Consider the following 23788-nt stretch of genomic DNA (forward strand, 5'->3'; position numbering starts at 1 on the left):
AAAAAATAAAAAAATAAACGTGGGTATCAACTTTGCCACTTCAGAATGCTTTGTGGCACAGTCGATGTCACGCAGGGCTACGGGCCAGAAGGATGAGGGTTCACAGACCACCACAGACAAGCTCACTCTCCCTGCCTGTTTCATTACACTACGAACAGAGCTGTCTGCAGACAATGATCAGCTAGGAGAAATCAGATTTTCAACATTTTGATGCCATATTTATAATTATATAAAATATATGCAACACATTTTCCACCAACAGGTTTCTGTGCCAATGCACCACATAACCAATAAGCAAAGCATACCGACTTCGGCCACTTCAATAACATGGTTTGGGTTTTCAACACCACAATAAAAGACTATGATTGATTGATTTTATTTGTCAGTAAAAAAAATACATACGCACAAATATTGTTTTAAGTGCCCAGGATTGCACAATAAAGTACGGCATTTATTTCCATTGTGATTTTCAATAAATACATATACAATTACATAGATACAGACACATTACAGAGATACAGACACATTACAGAGATAGAGATGAAAAAATGCTCAACCTCCAGATGAGTATGAGGGTGGAATTTAAGTACAATTCTTACAAGCTCGTTTGGCTGGAAGCTTATTCTTTAGATGTTTTGGGCTGCTGGTGAACAATGATGTGCAGGCATAATCAAAGTGACACTGGACTAGCGCACTTGACAGAGTCTTTAGGGTGTCTAAGCTAGGTTTCCATCTAATTGGCAACAGATTTTCATGTGAATACAGTGCCTTGCAAAAGTATTCATCCCCTTGGCGTTTTTCCTATTTTGTTGCATTACAACCTGCAGCTTAAATGGATTTTATTTTGGATTTCATGTAATGGACATACACAAAAATAGTCCAAATTGGTGAAGTGAAATGAAAAAAATCTCTCTTAAAAATGTAAAACGGAAAAGTGGTGTGTGCAAATGTATTCACCCCCTTTACTATGAAGCCCCTAAATGAGATATGGTGCAATCAATTACATTCAGAAGTCACATAATTATTTAAATAAAGTACACCTGTGTGCAATCTAAGTGTCACATGATCTCAGTATATACACACACACATCAGTTCTGAAAAAGCCGAGAGTCTGCAACACCACTAAGTAAGAGGCACCACCAAGCAAGCAGCACCATGAAGACTAAGGAGCTCTCCAAACAGGTCATTGACAAAGTTGTGGAGAAGTACAGATCAGGGTTGGGTTATAAAAAAATATCAGAAACTTTGAACATCCCACGGAGCACCATTAACCTCTCTTGGGTAGGGGCAGTATTTTGAATTTTGGATGAATGAGGTGCCCAATGTAAACTGCCTGGTACTCAGGCCCAGAAGCTATGATATACATATGCATGGTTGTATTGGATAGAAAACACTCTAAAGTTTCCAAAACTGTTAAAATAATGTCTGAGTATAACAGAACTGATACGGCAGGCAAAAACCTGAGGAAAATCCATCCAGGAAGTGGGATATTTTTGATGTGGGTACTTTTCTATTGAATGCCTATACACTATCTAAATGGTTAGGACGCAGCTTGAAGTTCCTATGGCTTCCACTAGATGTCAACAGTCTTTAGACATTGTTTCAGGCTTGTATTCTGAAAAATGAGGAAGAATGAGGCCATTTTCTATGTGGACTGTAGAATGAACCAGAGCTAGTTTGCGCACGTGATCGATTGCGCACCGTTCGTTGTTTTTCCTTTCTATTGAAGACGCTATTGTGCGGTTGAAACATTATTGATTATTTAGACAATAGACAACCTGAGGATTAATTACAAACATCGTTTGACATGTTTAAATGAACTTTACCGGTACTATTAGGATGTATTCGTCTGCATGTCGTGACCTCCTTTGAGCCAGTGGATTACTGAACAAAACGCACCAACAAAACAGAGTTTTTGGGACATAAAGAGGGACTTTATCGAGCAAAACGAACATTTATTGTGTAACAGGGACTCTTGTGAGTGCAACCATATGAAGATCATCAAAGGTAAGTGATACATTTTATTGCTTTTTCTGACTTTAGTAATTCCTTTACTTGGTTGTAAAATGTTTGTATGCTTTTGTAAGCGGGGAGCTGTCCTCAGATAATCGCATTGTATGCTTTCGCCGTAAAGCCTTTTTGAAATCTGACACAGCGGCTGGATTAACAAGAAGTTCATCTTTAAGCCGATGTATAACACTTCTATTTTTATGAATGTTTAATTTGACTATTTCTGTATTTTTAATTTGGCGCTCTGCAATTTCACCAGATGTTGGCTAGCATCCCACCTGCCCATAACTTAAATCTATCATAACATTTTTTTTAAGAATATGGCACCACAACAAACCTGGCAACAGAGAGCCGCCAACCGAAACTCACGGACCAGGCAAGGAGGGCATTAATCAGAGTCAACAAAGAGACCAAAGATAACCCAGAAGGAGCTGCAAAGCTCCACAGCGGAGATTGGAGTATCTGTTCATAGGACCACTTTAAGCTGTACACTCCACAGAGCTTGGCTTTACGGAAGAGTGGGCAGAAAAAAAACATTGCTTAAAAAATAAAATAAGCAAACATGTTTGGTGTTCACCAAAAGGCATCTGGGAGAGTCCCCAAAAATATTGAAGAAGGTACTCTGGTCAGATGAGACAAACATTTTGTTTTTTGGCCATTAAGGAAAATGCTATGTCTGGCGCAAACCCAACACCTCTCATCACCCGAGAAGAACATCCCCACAGTGAACCATGGTGGTGGCAGCATCATGCTGTGGGGATGTTTTTCATCGGCAGGGACAGGGAAACTGGTCAGAATTGAAGAAATTATGGATGACGCTAAATACAGGGAAATTCTTGAGGGAAACCCGTTTCAGTCTTCCAGAGATTTTAGACTGGGACGGAGGTTCACCTTCCAGCAGGAAAATGACCCTAAGCATACTGCTAAAGCAACACTCGAGCGGTTTAAGGGGAAACATTTAAATGTCTTGGAATGGCCTAGTCAAAGCTCAGACCTCAATCCAATTGAGAATCTGAGGTATGACTTAAAGATTGCTGTACACCAGCGGAACCCATCCAACTTGAAGGAGCTGGAGCAGTTTTGCCTTGAAGAATGGGCAAAAATCCCAGTGGCTAGATGTGCCAAGCTTATACGGACATACCCCAAGAGACTTGCAGCTGTAATTGCTGCAAAAGGTGGCTTTACCAAAGTATTGACTTAGGGGGGTGAATAGTTATGCATGCTCAAGTTTCTGTTTTTTTCTCTTATTACTTGTTTGTTTCACCCCAAAAAATATTTTGCATCTTCAAAGTGGTAGGCATGTTGTGTAAATCAAATGATACAAACTCCCAAAAAAGCCATTTTAATTCCAGGTTGAAGGCAACAAAATAGGAAAAATGCCAAGGGGGTGAATACTTTCGCAAGCCACTGTATTCTAAAATCTTCATAAAAACAACATGCCTTTTCAGAGTTTCCTTTAGGAAAATTCTGCGGCGGAAAACATGACAGGGAAGATTTTAATTTCTGGACATTTGAGAAATGTAATGGACATAAGTGAAGGCTGCTGAGTGGAGGACGGCTCATAATAAAGGCTGGAACGGAGCGAATGGAATGGCATCAGCCAGCGCCATCAGTAAACGAGGGATGTTGGCCAAATAAGCAACATTTACGTGTCCTTAAAAAGAGCCTATAACAAATTATAAATTATAATTCCTAGTGTTTCATATGCAAGATTTACAGCCTATTTTTGTTTTTTGGGGGGGGGGGGGTTAGGCTACTTTCCTAAAACAACAATTGTCCACCCTACGGTTCAGCTGTCAGAGACATGAGCACTAAAAGGTTTAGGGTTCCACTGTATATCTCACTGGTCAGCATAACAACACCCACCCGTAGCACACGCTCCAGCAGGTATATTTCACTGGCCATCCCCAAAGCCAACACCCCTTTGGCCACCTTTCCTTCCAGTTCTCTGCTGCCAATGACTGGAAAGAATTGCAAAAATCGCTGAAGCTGGAGACTTATACTTCCCTCACTAACTTTAAACATCAGCTATCCGTGCAGCTAACCAATGGCTGCAGCTGTACATAGCCCATCTGTAAATAGCCCATCCAATCTTCCTACCACATCCCTATATTGTTTTTATTTACTTTTCTGCTCTTTTGCACAACAGTATTTCTACTTGCACATCTTCATCTGCACATCTATCACTCCAGTGTTAATTTGCTAAATTGGAATTACTTGCTACTATGGCCTATTTATTGCCTTACCTCCTCACGCCATTTGCACACACTGTATATAGACTTTCTTTTTTTCTCTATTGTGTTATTGACAGTACGCTTGTTTATTCCATGTGTAACTCTGTGTTGTTGTTTGTGTCGCACTGCTTTGCGTAAGTGAGAACTTGTTCTCAACTAGCCTACCTTTTTAAATAAAGGTGAAATAAAAAAAAATGTAAAAGTATGATATTCATATTTTAATTTCTACATATATATAGAGTACCAGTCAAAAGTTTGGACACACCTACTCGTTCAAGGGTTTTTCTTTATTTTTTTTACTATTTTCTACATTGTAAAATAATAGTGAAGACATCAAAACTATGAAATAACACAGGAAACCAAAAAAGTGTTATACAAATAAAAATATATTTTACATTTGAGATTCTTCAAAGTAGCAAACCTTTGCCTTGATGACAGCTTTGCACACTCTTGTAACTCTTTAGCATTCAAACGCTCCAGTTACATCTAAACCCAAACCGTTCAAGACTGGTTTATGTATGAAGGGGTGTAAAAAAGGGAAGCATGCTGAGTCCAGTCCAGAACTTCAATCTAACTCTGGGGAGAGACAACATTCTATCCCAGCTCAGCGTCAACATTAGTTACACAGGATCCCCTTCTTCTCCTTCTCATCCCCCTCCTCCCTTCCATCTCAGGCTTGCCTACACACGCGATCCTCACGCTAGCCCCAGCTAAGACTGATAAAGGCTAACACAACCTCCCTGTCTCCAACACTTCCCACTTCTCCTCCAATCCCCCTTTCCACTTCTGCTGCCGCCTGACTAAACTTTCGCTTCGCATTACTTCTGCCATTCTAACTTCTCCACTTCTGAGCACTATCAATTATGCACTAGAATAACAGTGTGTCTTGGGCCGGGCTGGGTGGTGGGACATAAAGGCTGATTATGGGCGTGAATAATTTAGCCTGATTCCGTGCCATGTCCCTCGTACCACTGATACAGGCAGGGAAACTCTGCTCTGCCGTTAATGTACCACAAAGGGAGGTAATATGTACCACGTAGGAAGGCAATCTGTACCACGGACAGAGGTCATCTGAACCACGGACAGAGGCAATCTGAACCACGGAGAGAGGCAATCTGTACCACGGAGGGAGGCAATCTGTACCACGGAGGGAGGCAATCTGTACCACGGAGGGAGGCAATCTGAACCACGGAGGGAGGTCATCTGAACCACGGAGGGAGGTCATCTGAACCACAGAGGGAGGTCATCTGAACCACAGAGGGAGGTCATCTGAACCACGGACGGAGGTCACCTGAACCACGGACGGAGGTCACCTGAACCACGGACGGAGGTCACCTGAACCACGGACGGAGGTCACCTGAACCACGGACGGAGGTCACCTGAACCACGGACGGAGGTCACCTGAACCACGGACGGAGGTCACCTGAACCACGGACGGAGGTCACCTGAACCACGGACAGAGGTCACCTGAACCACGGACAGAGGTCACCTGAACCACGGACAGAGGTCACCTGAACCACGGACAGAGGTCACCTGAACCACGGACAGAGGTAATATGTACCACGGACAGAGGTAATCTGAACAGGCCCTAATGTAAGAACGCTTCTCCCCATCACAGAAAGTGGGGGAGATGGAGGGATGGAGGGATGAGGGGAAAGGGATACCTAGTCAGTTGCACAACTGACTGCGTTCAACTGAAATGTGTCTTCCGCATTTAACCCAACCCCTCTGAATCAGAGAGGTACAGGGGGCTGCCTTAATCGAATACTGCATTATTAAAGATCAGATTACTCCCCTGCTCCTCTGCTTATTATCAGATTGGGTTGGAGGATATGTCGAAGGATTGAGCAACTGACACCTGTCGAAGAGAGGTGAAATCACAGACAGACACATTTGACCTCTGAATTTGATGCAGTAAAACAGCATGTGAGATGCCTCTTGTTTGGTGATGCCAAGTATATTGTCTATTCATTACTTGGTCATCATGTTATTGTTATCTGGGAAACTTAGGACTTTTGAAAACAAAACAGATGTCAGCAGAAATTATTCATATAAAATTAGCTTGAGCAAATCACCTAAAATGGAGTTAGTTTTGAATATGGCACATCTCACTATACAGTTAGTAATAAGCTAAGGGGAGGAACTACCACTCATTCAAAGACATCCGAACAGTAAAGTTCATCCTAAAAAACAGGAACACTCAATACGTCACCTTGACCAGTCAGAAAACTGATTCAAATATAATGATTGAATATACTATGTATCATAAAGTTAGTGAAGGTAAAACCACATGACAAACAGAGGACCTGAGACTGCCAAGCTGTAAAGGGGTGTATAACTTGTGGCAGTAGAGTCAGACGCAGGAGAGCAGAACTAGGTAAGTTTAATTTCAAAACCAACGGCAAAAAGAAATAACCAACATGGGTACAAAACCCGACGCGCACCAGATAAACATGTGCACAACCACTTACAACAAACAATTCCACACAAAGACATGGGGGGAACAGAGGGTTAAATACACAACACTTAATGAGGGAAATGAGAACCAGGTGTCTAGGAAAACAAGACAAAACAAATGGAAAATGAAAATTGGATCGACAATGGCTAGAAGACCGGTGACGCCGCCCGAACAAGGAGAGGAACCGACTTCGGTGGAAGTCGTGACAGTACCCCCCCTTGACGCGACACTGGCCTCGAGGACGACCCTGCGGGCGAGGTGCAGGGCGATCCGGATGAAGACGGTGGAACCCCCGCAACATTGAAGGGTCCAATACGTCCTCCACCAGATCCCAGCATCTCTCCTCCGGACCGTACCACTCCTAGTCCACGAGGTACTGAAGGCCCCTTGCCCGACGCCTCGAATCCAGTATGGATCAAACGGAGTACACCGGGGCCCTCTCGATGTCCAGAGGGGGTAGAGGAACCTCCTGCACCTCAGACTCCTGGAGCAGGCCAGCCACCACTGGCCTGAGGAGACACACATGGAACGAGGGGTTAATATGGTAATCAGGGGGAAGCTGTAACCTGTAACTCACCTTGTTCAGTCTCCTCAGGACTTTAAATGGCCCCACAAACCGCGGACCCAGCTTCCGGCAGGGCAGGCGGAGGGGCAGGTTTCGGGTCGAGAGCCCTCTTTCTTTCCAATTGAAACATGTTATATTTGGTATGCAATGCAATACGCCACCCACTATACAGAATCCCATTGAAATGTTTACTTTGGCTGAAATGCATTATTATTATGCAAACACCGGGGCCTCAGGCGGTGACGGTCGGCGCTGGCTTTCTGGCACAGCACGGCCCGCTGAAGGTGAACATGAGCGGCGTCCCATGTCTCCTTCGCGCGCCGGAACCAGTCATCCACCGCAGGAGCCTCAGTTTGACTCTGATGCCAAGGAGCCAGAACCGGCTGATACCCCAGTACGCACTGGAAGGGGGAGAGGTTAGTGGAGGAGTGGCGGCGCGAGTTCTGGGCCATCTCTGCCCAGAGCACAAACGCCGCCCACTCCCCTGGCCGGTCCTGGCAATAAGACCTCAGAAACCTACCCACATCCTGGTTAACTCTCTCCACCTGCCCGTTACTCTCGGGGTGAAAACCCGAGGTAAGGCTGATCGAGACCCCAGACGTTCCATTAACGCTCTCCTTCTTCTTCACAAAAAATAAACTCGTGGAGGCGGGTGAAGTGGAGGACTGAATGTACCCCTGACGCAGTCGTGACAGCCGCCTTGATCTCTGTAGCTCAGTTGATAGAGCAAGATGTTTACTATGTCAGGATAGTAGGTTAGATTCCCCTGACCACCCATCCTTAAAATGTATGCGCTCAGGACTGAAAATCACTTTGGATAAAAGTGTCTGCTAAATGGCATATATTATACAGTATATTATATATATATCATATACACTCACCCAACGAGATGAGTAGGCCTAACGAACAGCAAAACCACTAGCCTATGTCAATCTACTATCCCCATAGTACAAAATTTGACCTATTCTATTCTGTGCGAGAAATAAATATTCCAAACATGGTCTGGAACAGTTGTGGGATGCGATAGATCCCAAATTAATACAACCACTAGCATGAAAAAACCTTTTTACGCAATGTGGCTAACACAACAGATTAGAACGTTTAGTTTAAAATGTTGATAAACTATTAGACTATTTCTTCACATTATAAGCGCAGCAATGTGCACACGGCAGTAGGCTATACGCGCGACTGTTCCATTAGTGGGAAACGCCATTATCAAAAGTTACCGCAAATGCGATTATGCATGTAATTCTTTTATTATAAAAAGGTGCATTTTTATGGTGAAAATGATCTTCCCTAAACTTAAATCTCACGCGCTGCTTATATATGCCAGTTAGGCTCTATACCCTTTATAAAGCGGATTAATGTGCTTAATTTGAAGAAGTTATTTGTCCACTTTAGTTGTGATACAAACCTTATCAAACATATAGGCCTATGGGCTAGGCTACATGAGGTGTGCGACTATGATTCGAAAAAGTCGCCAAAAAAAGGCATTGTTTCTTGCCTTATGCTGGCATCACTACCAAGTGATAATATATCATTCACAAGTGATAGGCTAATATTGTCACCCATCAGACTATTCTTGATTTAATCATGTCTTTACATATACTAAATAATATGTGTGTTAAATTGGTTTTGATTTAGAATGGACCATTATCATGCACCTGTATGGAAACAGAGGCAACAGGGGCAGAAAAAAAGACATGTAATCTATACACTTAAATTGCGAAAGGAGGACGCTTTTCCCTGTGGTTTATTTTCATGCCAGGCAGGTGGAAATATAAGGTGGAAGTATAAGCAATGTGCTTAATATTAACAAAGTTGAGAAATAAATATAGTAGGCCTAGCCTATAGAAAGCTGATGGTATCCGCCTCTTTTTAATAGAGCTTAGAGAAGCCTAATTACCGTGACTAAACGGTCACGTGGAATTTGACTGCCTTCAAGACTCATGACTGCCGGTGTGGCCGTAATAGGTCACCGCAACAGCCCTTGGTGCGAAAAACAAAAAACAGTCCTGTGGACAAAAACGGGGCTGTTTTTTTGATGAGAGGTCGAAGGAGAATGGCAAGAATCGTGCAAGCTAACAGGCGGGCCACAAAGGCAAATAACGGCGCGGTACAACAGTGGTGTGCAGAACGGCATCTCAGAACACATAACTCATCAGTCCTTGTCACAGATGGACTATTGCAGCAGATGACCACACCGGGTTGCATTCCAATCAGCTAAAAACAAGAAGAAGCGGCTCCATTGGGCACGCGATCACCAACACTGGACAACTGAGGAGTGGAAGAACATTGCCTGGTCCGACAAATCCTGGTTCCTGTTGCGTCATGCTGACGGCAGAGTCAGGATTGGCGTAAACAGCATGAGTCCCTGGCCCCATCCTTCCTGGTGTCAACGGTACATGCTGGAGGCAGTGGTGTGGGGAATATTTTCCTGACACACGTTAGGCCCTTTGATAGCAATTGAGCAACGTTTCCCATGCCCTCAAAAATTCAAGCTGTTCTGGAGGCAAAGGGGGTTCCGACTTGGTACTAGATAAACTAGTACCTAATAAACTGTATATTATAGCATATAGTTGTATACCAGTAATATGAATGTATTGTTGTGTTCAAAAATATATTACACTACAACAAATTAAACACATTTCATAATAAAAATTAAAAGGATATTTAAAAAAAAAAGTGTAAATAACAAATAGTAATTTTCATTTGACCTAAATCTCTCAATAAATAAGAACAAAAATTAATTAGAAAACATTTAATTTAATTTAGGTAAAATAATAAAATAAGACATTGAAATACAATTCCAGTCAAAAAAACACTCAACGCAAAAACATAACTTCTCAAATGCATTCCTATCCTTAAACTAAGTTCTCATTGATCTGTATTTCAAAACATTGATCCTATTATATGAATAACAACAGGAACACAGCAGCATAAATTAAGACCCTAGCACTAGTGAGGCAAACAACGCTGTTCCAACATTGCTAATTCCTGGGAAAATGAAAAACCTGCAAATTCCCCCATCTAATCCTGGCTGGAATGTCTCCGGTCGTGTTCTAGGAATGACATGGAGTTCTGACGCTAAGGAGTACAGAGCACAGCAGGTGAGACGGAACTCTGGAACTATGGTAACACTGAAACACTGGAACACTGGATGGAGTGTTCTGTGTGTTCCGTGTTCTATGGAACTTGAGTCGGCCCACTGTATATTCCAACAAGACCCTTTCAAAACCAAAAGCCAACCACACAGAGAGAAAAACACTACTCCTAACGTTATGTCTGAAACAAGAATGTGTGCCTATTCATTGCCACTAGAAAATGTTTAGAGCAGTACAGCTGCAGACATTTAAATCAAAGAAAGAATGAATGCCCTTGTTTTGTTATCCAATTGCATTCTTTCATGTGTCTCATGGCTATTTCTGCTCTGTGACTGACCCACCTCCATCTGGTGAAATATTGGCATAATCACAGATTCATTTGAGATTATTTTATATTCTCAGGAAGACTACCCTCCGCACAGTTCCTTTAATCACACATCTGTTATTTCAGGCCATTTTATATACAGTTGAAAATTCTAAAATCTCTCGTCGTGTATGGCTGTATAGTTTGGCTCAAAAATGGCTGCCAGCATTACCCCTTTGTATATGTCTGCTCGAAAGGCTGGCGCAACATTTGTATTTCTCCTCACTGAACCTCCATATTTTTTTGCTCACGTGGCTCTGTCTCATTCACTCACTTGCACACACACACACACACACACACACACACAGACAGAGATACAGTGGCGTATTAGCCAGTCGTCAGTCAGCATGGCCAGCCACAACACTGGGCCTAACCCTAACACAGTGCATGCTGGGTCACCCCAGCAGGAACCCCCAAACACTTATTACTGAGACATCTACTAGTAATCTCTGGGAGAGAGAGACAGAGAGACAAAGATTGAGACACAGGGAGACAGAGAAACAGTGACAGAGAGAGAAATGGACAGAGAAAGAGAGAGGGAGGGGGAAGAGACAGAGGTAAAGAGAGAGAGAGAGGGAGAAAGAGAGAGAAAGAGAGAAAGAGAGAGGGGGGAAAGAGAGAGAGAGGAGAAACCGGGGAAAGAAAAAGGCATGTTTCTCAAACACCTCACAAACAACCAGATCAAGTCTCAACATCAATGATCTATTCTCCCAAACATCATACTACCACCACACCACAGCACACCACCATTTACCCCAAAAATATTTAGGAAAAAAATGCTTAATTGCATTTCACATTTCTGACTGGAGTTTTGTACCAAACAAAGAGCATTAAAAACAGAAGTTTGTGGTGATCCTTAAAGAAACATACAGGAGGCTGTAGCACCAGATCCTGTACATCACCTCTGTTTATCCAGGGGGCTTAGGGCACTTTGGGGTCTCCCCTTAAGTCTGTCTTATCTCATTAGCCTTTCAAACTGATTAATATGAATGCCCAGGGTTTCTAAGAAAGGAGGGAAGGAGGGAGTAGAGGAAGGCTAGAAAGATGGGGGGATTTGAGAGGAAGAGGTTTTGTGTCTCAGGACAAAGAGCTGATGGCTTTTTAATGCTCTCAGTGACTCCGTGTTCATACCCTGGGTAGCAGCAGCAGCCATGGGACAAGCTGGGATAGGCTGCATTGCTTTCAAAAGCCTGGGTATAGGGGCTTCACTCCAACCTCACTCTGAAGAGATTTGGGGTGTAAAAAATGTACATAGAAAATAAAGCTCCACAACTTGAGCTCCACAAAAAAAATATGAACTCTACTTCTTAAAAAGAGCAAAGTCGTTGTTGAATGTGTGTGTGGTATGTTCTGCGTGTGTGTGCATACGCTCATGTTCCGTTGTGATGTCATATTTGGTTATCTGGGATAATGTTTTGCATTATCCAGCCAACCAAACCTGGGCCATGAGCAGCTGAGAGGAGAGGGTGAGGATGGAATCCAACACACATTCCATGAATCAATTTCTTCCCCTGTATGGTAAACACACACACACACACACACACACACACACACACACACACACACACACACACACACACACACACACACACACACACACACACACACACACACACACACACACACACACACACACACACACACACACACACACACACAGGAGAAAGCAGTGAGGTAGAAATTTGGTTAAAAAAAACAGAGGTTCAGAGCAGGGGTCAGGTAAGGATAAAAATACACACACACACGTCGTCTCAACCCTCAAAACCGTATCAAACCGAGGGGTGAGGGAGACACAGCTAAGATAATCAGATTCCTTCCTATAGTATCCATTTTGAAACAGGATTTGAGGATTTGACAGGATTTCTCCATACTGAAGATTAAACAATGGTTGAAGAAAAGAATGAAAGAAATAGCATTTTTTAGGGCTTTATGTGGAATTCATTCCACACTCTCACACACACACAAGCATGCACACACACACACACACACACACACCGTGTGGGAGTGTTATCAGCTAAAGGTAGACAAAGCACAGGTCCTGAACTGGAGAAGGGTTCATCCTTTCTTAATAAATATATTTTTTGTATTTCTTTTTTTTCTCCCCAATTTCATAATATCTAATTGCTATATGGATGGTCAGAGGACCAACCATTCAACCACCTTCCAGCCAGTCACACAGCCAAGCACTTCTGTAACCGTTTGACAAGGACAGAGAGATGGAGGAAGGGGGGAGGCAAAAATAAAGCAATTAGTGAAGAGGCAGAAAGGACGGGAAATTGAGGTGTGAAACAAGTGATGAGGGGGACAAATAGAAGGGTGTGAGGGGTATACAGCAGCCTGATCACTAAAATAAGACTTCAATTTCGGATATTTCAAAAGGTTGAGAACATAGATATATGCCTTCATCTTTAAAAAATGTTGATAAAATAAACGATTGCCGGGCACGAACTCGTGATGCTCAGAGCCGGAGTGCGTTGCTTAGACCACTAGCATACTTGATGATACATGATGGTAAAAGCACGTTGTTTTGTAATATTTTGTTTTAAGCCTTCCCCAAACCATATCCCTAACCTTAACCACTCGAAATGAATGCCTAAACTGTTAACCTTTGAGTTATTTCTGTTTTAACCTGTAACCACACGGAATTAACCCTGTAACCACGCAGAATGAATGAGTAAAAAAATAGACGTTAATCCATAACACGTTACATTTCGAAGGGAAACTATGAGATCTTGTTGTATATAGAGCCACCTAAACACTCTCCTCAGCCTCGGTTATAACGCTCTGCCTTCCCCCATCTCCTCCTTTCGTCTCTTCCTCTCCTCCGTGAACGTGCTACAACTTCAGCTGTGGCCCCTGGCTCCTGCCTCATCAACCCTTCCAACTGCTCCATCTCCCTTCTCTCCCTCCTTTTCTCCCTCCGTTTTAAGGGCATGCCTACTTTCAGCCGAGAGAGAGAGGGCAGAGAGAGGAGAACAATGACTGCCTTTCAGCCTGTCAGAACCCGGCCAGAGAGACAGACTCGATCGCTGCTGCGCGCGTGCATGTGTGTAGGTTGTACTCGGAGGGAGTTTGGAAGCGGCTTAACTGTTTTGTGGTGCCTCTCTCCAGTTCAAGCAGCGGGGGCTGAGCGAGGTGAAAGCGTTGTTTATGTGTTTGTGTTTAGGGACATGGAATTGAGAGGGGAAATATGAAGGGGTGTTCATATTCAAAACAATGTCTGGTCCATCGACTGATATGCCAACAATCGCATTATCTACGCTAGACTGAAGCAGACACACAGACCAACATGCTGCTTCCAAAACCCACACGCTGAGACTGGGCTTTCAGTGGCTCTGGCTGACTGTATACAGGTGTGGAGGTGGATATACTCTGTGACAAAGATAAAAACAGTATATTCCCTTAACACCTTGTGGAGCAACGACGTATTCAGCATTTTTATTTAGGCACCTGGAACTACAGTACAATAAGATGTGCTAGCCTTTCCTTCTTGAATGTAATATTGTTCCCACATAGAAGCAGTACTCAGTAATGCATGGGCTCTACTCATGGAGATGGACGTTTGGGAGTAAACCCAGCAGACTATTACAGTCAGACTGAGGAGAAGGGAAACCATGACCAAGGCTGCTGGCTGTTCTAACGGTGGTGACTTTTCATTCTTTAAAACATGTGTCTCTCTCTCCCTTGTCATTTACGAAGGCCTACACTGTCAATTAACTATTTGTTTGGGAGATGTGATGTCTTCTAGGATACATTCTCCACACTGCTCCCCAACTCAGCTAGAACAACATCCACTCACTCCCCCGCACCGCCAAGCCAGCCAGCCCCCAAGTTAAATAAGGAAAATGTCTGTGAATGTCCGAAGTCAGTGTACCATGAAAGGAATTATCTGTGGAAAATGGGTCTGGCAAAACCGAGGGTCTCAAATGGTTGGTCTCGGCCCGTCACATTTTCCAATTGCACAGAAAAGGGTGATGACAAAAAGAAAATCAATCATTCAATCATGCCCTTCTGGTCTTTTCATGCAAATGTTGTTATTGCGTCAAAATGAAATTGAACTTTGAGTGTAAATGAGTATAACAGCAGAACACAGAAAACAAATCAAGCAAGACTAAATGAGCTTGTTGACATCAAATAAATGAATAAAGAATTGTACTAGACTTGATCAAAAGCAAGAAACAAATTTAATCACAAAGAAATGTGTTTTTCTTGACGTCAATTTAAAAAATAAAATATGTCTATACACCTGACCTCAGCATAAATGCAATATATCCAAAATAGACACAGAACATAAATGACACAGGGCATAAAGAACTGGTGCCATGGGTGTCAATGTTGAGTTGCTGCAAGTTCCAGTCAACTCGTCCTCAGCCAAAACTGAAACAAAGCATTGAGCCATACAATCACCCTACACTCAACAGTAAGAAGAGGAGCAGTGTGGACAGGGAGGAAAGGATTGGAGGGGTGGAGGGCAGAAGTGTCCATGTCTGAGAAATTCCTCACAGATTGGGGTTTGGAGTATGGGGGGGAGCGAGCCGCACAATAGCGCCCACATCTGGTCTGGGAAGGTAGATCCCTCCATGCCACGACCAGCTGCTTCCAGACCTCCCCCTCCAAAAATGTGTGTAGATGGGGGGGGGGGGTCTCTCTGCTAGGCAGGGGGGGGCGACTCTGCAAGGGAGGGCAGAGGTTGGGGGCGTGTACTCTGCTGGTGGTGGGGGGGGGTGAACTCTGCTAGGGAGGGCAGAGGGGGTTGGGGGGAGACCAAGGGTAGGGGCAAGGACTGGGGGCCAGGGCCTCTACAGCTCCAGACAAAGGCATAATGCCCATAGACATATAACGCATAGAATAGACATATTCTTAAAATTGTAATTCAGAGCTCTAGAGAAACAAGGACAAAAGACAGCATGCGTTAATGATAAACTGCATCTAACATCTACCCCTGAGAACTGGTCCAGATTAATTTGTGGTCTTTAGAGCTATAGGTAATGGTTAGAGCTGGGATAGGGTGATCTGGTGCAGAATCAATTTAGAATGAGTACACCAAAGACCTTTAAAATGATCCCCTCTCTCCTATACCTCAGAGAACCCTGAAACACAGAAACTATACTCAGACCTGGGGGAAATAAAGACAAAACTCAGGGAAACCGGACAGGGAAAAGTTATTTTTATCAATGTTGTGACAGAATTTGATAAAAGTATAGTAGATGATCGGACACATGTCTTTGTTGCGTAAGCTGGTTAATACTTTATTGTTTCTAAGTAAAGCTATAGCGTTGCTGTGAAAGCTGGGGATTAGTGGGCAGCTGAATGGAGATGGGCCGGCCGATAGTGGAGTTTCAGCACTGCACATGACATCGGAGTGATTAAGATCAAAACAAAGTAGAAAGCTGGATATTGAAATGAGTTAGGGCCACAGTACAGTACAGCCATCTATAGCCTACCAGTGCAACAACAACACAAGCCTCCAAAGGGTAGAACTTTTGTTAAATAATTTGGGGAAATATTTCCTGCTCTCTTAGATGTATATCACTTTTTAACTGGGACAGCAATGTATCAGCATTAACTTCCACATAAAAATCCACCAATACAAAATGAACAAAAACAAATCAAATTTGCAAATAAAAAAATCTAAAAGTGGAGCTTTTTCAGTGAAATGCATGTTTCCACAATGATATACAAGATAATCTAATCTCCAACGAGTGAAAGACATCCACAGACCCCGGTGAAGCTGAGTGCTCTGCCCGCTGCTCGGCGTCTCTAACAGGGTCAAAACTGAGAGGCCTTCCCCTCTGTTCAAGACCAGCGCTCACTGAAGAACAGCTGATCCACCCACACTTCTTTTACTGAGCTATGTTCTCCTCTCTCTAACATTATAACAGCCCACCATGGACACACTTCAGAGGTAGAACATGAAGCTGTTGTTATGACCGCATAATAAAGTTAAGTCAAAAATACTCAGAGGTTACTTGTTCAAACACTTTGTTCAGTTTTCTCAAAAGGCTCTCTTTAATTTGGAAAGATATTAGGGTGGCTTGTATGACTACGGATTTCAAATAGTAGGCACTATAGAAAAAAATTAATTTCAGGAAAAGTTTTAAAACCCTGATTAATGTATTGGGTCAATATATTTGTCAAATTAAAATGAACTGTGTTAACAGGCTTTGTCCAAAAGCAGTAAATGCTATTTAGCCTGATAAAAGTCATTCACATTCATATCACAAAGGATCCTCTTCTCAGGTCATGTTTTTCATGAATCCTTCAGGCAACTGTTTGATGTAATAATATGTCACACCTTATACGTTATATCTCTACTGCTCTCTCCCTCCAACGCCCTCTTTTTCCCTTCTCTCTCACTTTCTCTTTCCATTTCTGTTGAGTCTACCCTGCTGTTGCGGATGCTGCAGGGATGAAATAACGACAGAGCAAGAGGTCATTAACGAGAAATAATCGGCCTTCAGTCAGAGAGAGAGCGAGAGACAGGGGGAGAGTGAAAACCAACTGATGGAAAATAAGTCTGAGGCTATAGAAAAAGAACAACAGGGCAGAGGAGAGTGAATGTGTGTACAGCATTGGGGTCAAATTAATTTAAAACTCAACTAAAATCCACTATTTCATTGGACATGGAATTTTATCTAAAATCTTTAATGTAAGTAAATATGCTATTAAATAAGACAAGGAATTGTAATCTAAAAATATAAGTAATGTAAATAAACAAGGACGTATTGGGTTTTGAACCCTGGACTAGTCTCCTGGATACAGCTAAGGTAGAGACCACGGGGTGTGGAGACCGGCTTTCCCTCTACAGTCTGAATATGTACTGTGTCTGTGTTAGTGCACAGTCAGCACACACACAGCGACAGATAGTTTGTTACATCCCGTGGCTCAGTGATAGGTAATGAGAAGTCCAACCGGGAGAGACGTAATTACGAGAGGTTTGCGAGAGTGTGGAGGAGAGGGACCAAGCCCCTGGTGACCTCCTGGTCCATTCTTCACATAGCACAGAGACATGCACAGAGCGGCCTGAGAGCTATGAGTGAGGCCAGCAGATCGGGTTTGGGGTCAATACCATTTTAGTTCAGTCCATTCAGTCCAAATGTACTTTTGTAAATCTCTCTCTCACATACACACCTCAAAGTTCTCTGGCAGACTCAGGCTAGCTTTGTGCTGTATTAGTTCCCTCTCTCTCTGTGTGTGTGTGTGTGTGTGTGTGTGTGTGTGTGTGTGTGTGTGTGTGTGTGTGTGTGTGTGTGTGTGTGTGTGTGTGTGTGTGCCTGTGCCTGTGCCTGTGCCTGTGCCTGCGGGTCTCTGTGAGTGTGTGCATGACCTCTCTAGCTAGCACTAGTTGGGTCCATGGAGGGACTCCTGAAATATCTAATTGTATTCATTCATTTTCTGGTCACCAGTGTAGGAAAGAGAGACAGAGTGGCCTACAGCTACGGGGGAGAGTGGAGAGTTGAAGGAAGAGCTCTCACCAGCAGGACAGCAGGAACCTCCTTAGAGAAAACAAAGTGACTAAATACTCAAGATACTGAGATATAGAAAGAAAGAAAGAAAGAAAGAAAGAAAGAAAGAAAGAAAGAAAGAAAGAAAGAAAGAAAGAAAGAAAGAAAGAAAGAAAGAAAGAAAGAAAGAAAAAGAGTGAATAATAGGTAGAATCCTGAGTGAAAAATGTTTTCCATCAAGGACATTAGAAATAATCACAGGGACTGAGAGAGAGAGAAAGAAAAAAAAGAGAAAAGAGCGAGAAAAAAGAGAAGAGAGTATATAGACATAATATGACATTTGAGTGTAATGTTTACTGTTCATTATTTGTTATCTATTTCACTTGCTTTGGCAATGCTAACATATGTTTCCCATTCCAATAAAGCCCTTAAATTGAAATTGAATTGAGCGAGAGAGAGAGAGAGAGAGAGAGAGAGAGAGAGAGAGATTCACCAGAGTAATTAAGCAGTTTCAAGGTTCCTGGTCTCCTGCCCAAGGTGTGAAGTATCTAAACGCTTTCTTCACTTTGAGTCAACAGAGCTTGTAGGAGAGCCTCCAGTGTGCTACCATACACCACTGAACTGTACATTCAGTCACGTGAAGAAGAAACACCTCCACTAGCAGATAACAAAGGACTGTGATTTCTCCACACTCCCCTTTGGGGACAAATATTTGAATGTTTTCTGTTTGTGAATCAGGTTGACCATCAGCCTACTGGTGATTGGGATCTTCATAGAGCTTTGATGGAGAGGTAAATACACTTCATATACACCCTACTCCATACAACACAGCCGGCTCATACAGATAAAGAGAATACGTATTTATTTACTGAGTCATCTGTAACAAAATGTTTGCTCTCATGTCCTCTCTTTCCGGTCGTTCTAGTTTTCTGACTCTGCCCTACATGGTTTGCTAATGTAACTTGCTAGCTAAGTGGTTAGCTTGCAAGATAAAGCTTCTTGGTTAAAGCAGAGACAATCAATCCCCTCCTGGATCAAGATTCCTGCATCCTAAAAAAAAAATTGGGGAAAGGAATAGCGGCTTTTGTGTGCACTGTCGGTAATACCCTGCCGGTAATACCCTGGTATGGTACAGGAACCGTATGAAGGTATGAAGCTCTGGATACCACCCAACACTAGCTGAGAGTCAAACAAACTTGATTAGTGTAAGTAGAAGAAGATGACTAACATTATTAAAGCCTGTTTCCTGTCCTCAGGCTAGTCAGGAGTTCAGAAACAAGACGAGGGAAACAACCTATTACTCGATTTCACAAGTTCAACACTATTGGAGCTAGCTCATGTCTCCACAGTTCTGTTTCGCTTTCCTTCAATTTCAACTCTCAACTCGAGATTTACAGTACGTTTACTCAAACGTTTTAATTTCTGTAGCTTAATTTTTTCTTCCACTGGAAGTAAGCAAACTGTCAGCACATCTGGAGTAAATCAAGCGGTCCACAGAGCCGCCAGTCAAAGTCTTTATGAAAAATGTGCACCCTAATGAAACTGTGTCTATCAGCGTAACACATCAGATTGAGCTCAGATTTGTGTTACTTCTGTTGAACAAAGCGGCACACAAATAAACAACTGGCTTAAGCTGGAGTGTAGCGCTGGACCACAACGGTCATGATGGAGTGTATCAGCACTAGGGGTACCTAGTCTAAGGCTAGAACGGCCCCAGCTCAACTAGGTCCCTACGCTTGTACCCTGACCACTAATTGCTTTCAGTATGAATCTTTTTTCAGAAACTTCAAAATGAATATAAATAGTTAAAAAATAATGTCTATGTAGCTATGATAAAATACTTATTATGTTTTTGGAGAATAAGCTTAGGTGATCCATTCAGCAAATGCTAAATACTTTTGGCAGTTGAGTGAGTGAACAACAACTTCATTGGAAAAATTCAGACTAGGGTTAATATATAGTCATACGGAAAGTCAAATACTGTTTTGAAATTAGAATAACACATGAAATAAGCTAAATATGACAAGTAAATACACTTTTGACTATGTGAAGTATGATTGGCTGCTGTTAAGTTTTCCAGAAAATGTGATATGACATGTACAGTATGACCCTCTGTATTTGGAAAATGTCAAAAGCTACACTTTGTATGCTATGGCCTCAAGGAAATGTAAAAGTCAACATCCGCTTACCTTATTCTCACTATGCCTACAACTCAATATATTTTCAAGAATATGATTAAGAATAGACACACCACGTCTTAATCCTATACTAGATAACTATGTGAAACTTGCCCAAATGCAGTCTGTTTTCTCTCTCAACCAACTTCAATGCTGTTTTAAATTCTTCAATATAAAAATCTAAATTCCACATTAAAAAATATGTATTTTGCACAATGCTTGATGATATCAACTACTTTGTGGAAAAGTTTTAGAATATAATGTATCATAACGTAAGCTACATGTCCAACATCCTTACTCAATATTGAAGAAAATAAAATTAATTAAATAATGTGATATCTAATAAATCAATTAAGTGGGTTTAGTTGTGGCAAAATGTGGGCATTGGTTTGTTTACGAATTTGTCCTACAATGTAAACTATCAATGTTTCACGGTTGCCAAACTATTCTGGTCATGGGCTAATAAGTGTGTGTATACGTTCTACATGTCATATATTGATTATCAACTTGTTTTAATGTTTGTGGTTTTAGACTGTATGACAATACCTACATTGTATGCTATGCTCGCACGAAGTAGATTACTTTAGCGCAGCAAGAATTGCAGCTTTCACAACCAGTCAACCTCCAATTGAATTACAGTATGTTCATATTAATTAAATATCAATGATTTAACCATTTAAACCTATGAATCATAATAATTGCATAATTATGTAATTCAAAGTCGGTGAGAAGATTTTTGGGAAACATTACAGAGGAGCTTTTTCACTGGATTAAAACATGTTTTCCGAATAAGAACAACAAGTGGATTGGTTAAATCCCCTGTGAACAGCGCAGATCATGATCAAATTAAAAGACAAGAGATTAAACGACTAAATTAAGTGCAACCTATCAGCATAGCGAGGCTTTATTCCTGGTTAAGTAGGACTATTATTGATTTTTTATAAGCTTCTCAATTGGAAGAGCGACCCACAAATGTGTCCATGGCCTACAACTAGTGACAAAACATACGCCGTACAGACTTGAGCGCTTCCCGCTCACATGCAACATCTAAATTGTAATTGTAGCTGTTCTCGGAAATAGGAAATATGGGTTAATCATGGTGCCATTTTATCCGTGAAATGACAGCACTTGCTGAGTTGAATTACGCTCATTCAAAAGATGAGAGATGTAGGCTACAGATACGTTGAAGGCCTACGCCATCCAAGCAATGCAATGGTCCACGCATTATTCTACATGCTCCAACCGTAGGCTTTAATACAAATCCATTCGAATTAACCCACAAATAATGTTCCATGATTTAACCCGGGGCATATTCAGAAGACAGGCACTAGCGCCCAATCGATTCACAAACACGGAATGCAGACACTGGAACACGCAAGAGATTACTCTCCAACCGTGCGCTTTTCGGGTGACATCTCATAGGCTTATTATGACAATATTCTAGATTTGATCAACTTGACTTGATTACGGTTGACTGAAAACAATTCAGAGTAGACTGTATCCAAAATAGGTTAGCCTATATTCAACCTGTGCGCACAGGTTGTGTTCTGTTGTACCAATAGTCTACCCACATTTCTGGGATATAGCCTATAACTCATCAGAGAGAACTGTTCAATGAGCATTACTCTATACCTTAAATAAAAGACACCGTGTCATTTGTCTATAAACATTTGATCGTTCGAAACGTATTGATCCCCACGAGCCGCCCCGGCCAGTGTGGAGATCACAGAGACAATATCGACTCCCTTCGGCCCCACTGGCCGCTCTGAGTGGCACCTACCTGGGGTTGGTTCGGTTCCAGAAGACGGCATACCGGTCGGCAACCACCTTGGAGCTGGGCTCCTGGCTGAATACACACATCCATAGCACCAGAAAGACAAATAGCACCATCTCCACTTTCAACATCACAACAGCAAAGTTCGGCACGTATTCCTCTTCGATGCGGGGTGACTGCACGATCTGTCAGTTCTAGGTACACTTCAGCTGGAGAGATGCCTTCTTTCATTTACATTTGTGTGCCTTTTCTTTCCTCTGTCGCAGTTTATGGATGACAGAAATAGGCAAGACAATTCAATACAACAGAAAACCGCTGTCTCCTACACCCCTACGTGCGAAAGGCTTTGATAGCGCAACCTGCGATATAGATGACGACTTGCTGGTCACTTGGTTAAAATTAATTGATGACGGTAGCAGGTGAAGTTATCAAATGCTAGTGTCACTGTGTGTAGTGCATCTCGCTCAGGTTCAGTGTCCGGGTCCAGTTTTATGTGTTCATGGGACGTCAGCTTTGACGGCTCCAGGATACGTAAAAATCACTCCTTGGGCAGACACTTTTTTCACACAAATGTACAAAAAGGGATATCAATACATGCAGTCATATGTATAAAACGTTGATTAGAATGACCCTCTAATACAGCAGTCTCTGTAAGGTCATGGCATTCGCTGAGCTGGATCCGTGTCAGGACTGTTTGCTGGGAATCAACAGCGCAGAGCGTAGGTCCAAGTCCAATAATGAGAAACGAAAAGAAGCAATGTCGCGCTTTAGCTCGAGTCCGTCAGATGTCAACGTTTTCAGAGATGGAACTTTGGAAAGCCATATAGGCAACCCCCGGCTGCAATGAAGTCGTTTATACGTAACGCTGTCTCACTGCTCTGTTCGCAGACTGGCCGAAAAAGGCTGCTATCCTTTCTCAGCGCTGTCTTGAAAGTGTCACCGGTAGGTGGGGAGGAGTCCGTCCTCGAGCCTCTCTCATGCGCTGCTGCTGCTGGGTGACAGTAGAGCAGCTTGTTTCCCCGGAACCCAAATGGCAGCATTCCACAGCATTCTCTTCATATATAACCATTGGAGAGAAAAAATAAAACACGCTTGATTCACGTGCTTCTTTCACATGATGTTTAGATTCAACCTGACGAGACGAGAGGGAAGGTGAGAGCAAAGGCAGTTCGTTGCCGACTGCCAGAGAGTGGGTTCGGTTACAGCCGACCGGAGACTGGTCCCATTGGTTTGAATTTTGAATGGGCGTCACACTAACAAAACTAGATCCCTCCCATCCCAACCGAACTAATTCAATTACTATGTGGCAGCTGAATGCATCGCTTGCACGGGGAGAAGGAGCCCGGGACAGGGACCGAGAGATACACTGTCAGATCACACTGATAAACGCACTGTGCAGGCTATTTAATTACCGAGCAAACGGACAGAGACCAAGGATCGAGTTACAATCTGGACCATGTGTGTGTGTGTGTGTGTGTGTGTGTGTGTGTGTGTGTGTGTGCGTCCGTGCGCTTTCTCAGAATATAATTAGAATGAACAAAATACATATTGTTTGTCACGTTTGCAGCCCTGCGCATATATGATTTTGAAGATAATAGATTTTTAAGCATACTTTTTTCATTATGACATGACCCTCAGCAGCGGATGGACATCCAAC

General features: G+C 42.6%; 1 protein-coding gene across 2 annotated transcripts in view; it reads right to left on the reverse strand.

Moving 5' to 3' along the window:
- Window positions 1–23337, reverse strand: part of LOC106580594 (ephrin-A5b) — a 228773-nt gene extending 205436 nt beyond the window's left edge. The window contains exon 1 of one of the 2 annotated variants that reach the window (XM_045703319.1): window positions 22138–23337. In XM_045703319.1, the coding sequence (XP_045559275.1) occupies window positions 22138–22262 (125 nt within the window). In that variant the 5' untranslated portion in view covers window positions 22263–23337. The remainder of the gene's footprint in view (window positions 1–22137) is intronic. The other variant, XM_045703318.1, reaches the window with a different exon arrangement.
- Between the last annotated feature and the right edge of the window lie 451 nt (window positions 23338–23788).

Source organism: Salmo salar, chromosome ssa20 (assembly GCF_905237065.1).
Source record: "Salmo salar chromosome ssa20, Ssal_v3.1, whole genome shotgun sequence".
NCBI classification, from domain to species: domain Eukaryota; kingdom Metazoa; phylum Chordata; class Actinopteri; order Salmoniformes; family Salmonidae; genus Salmo; species Salmo salar.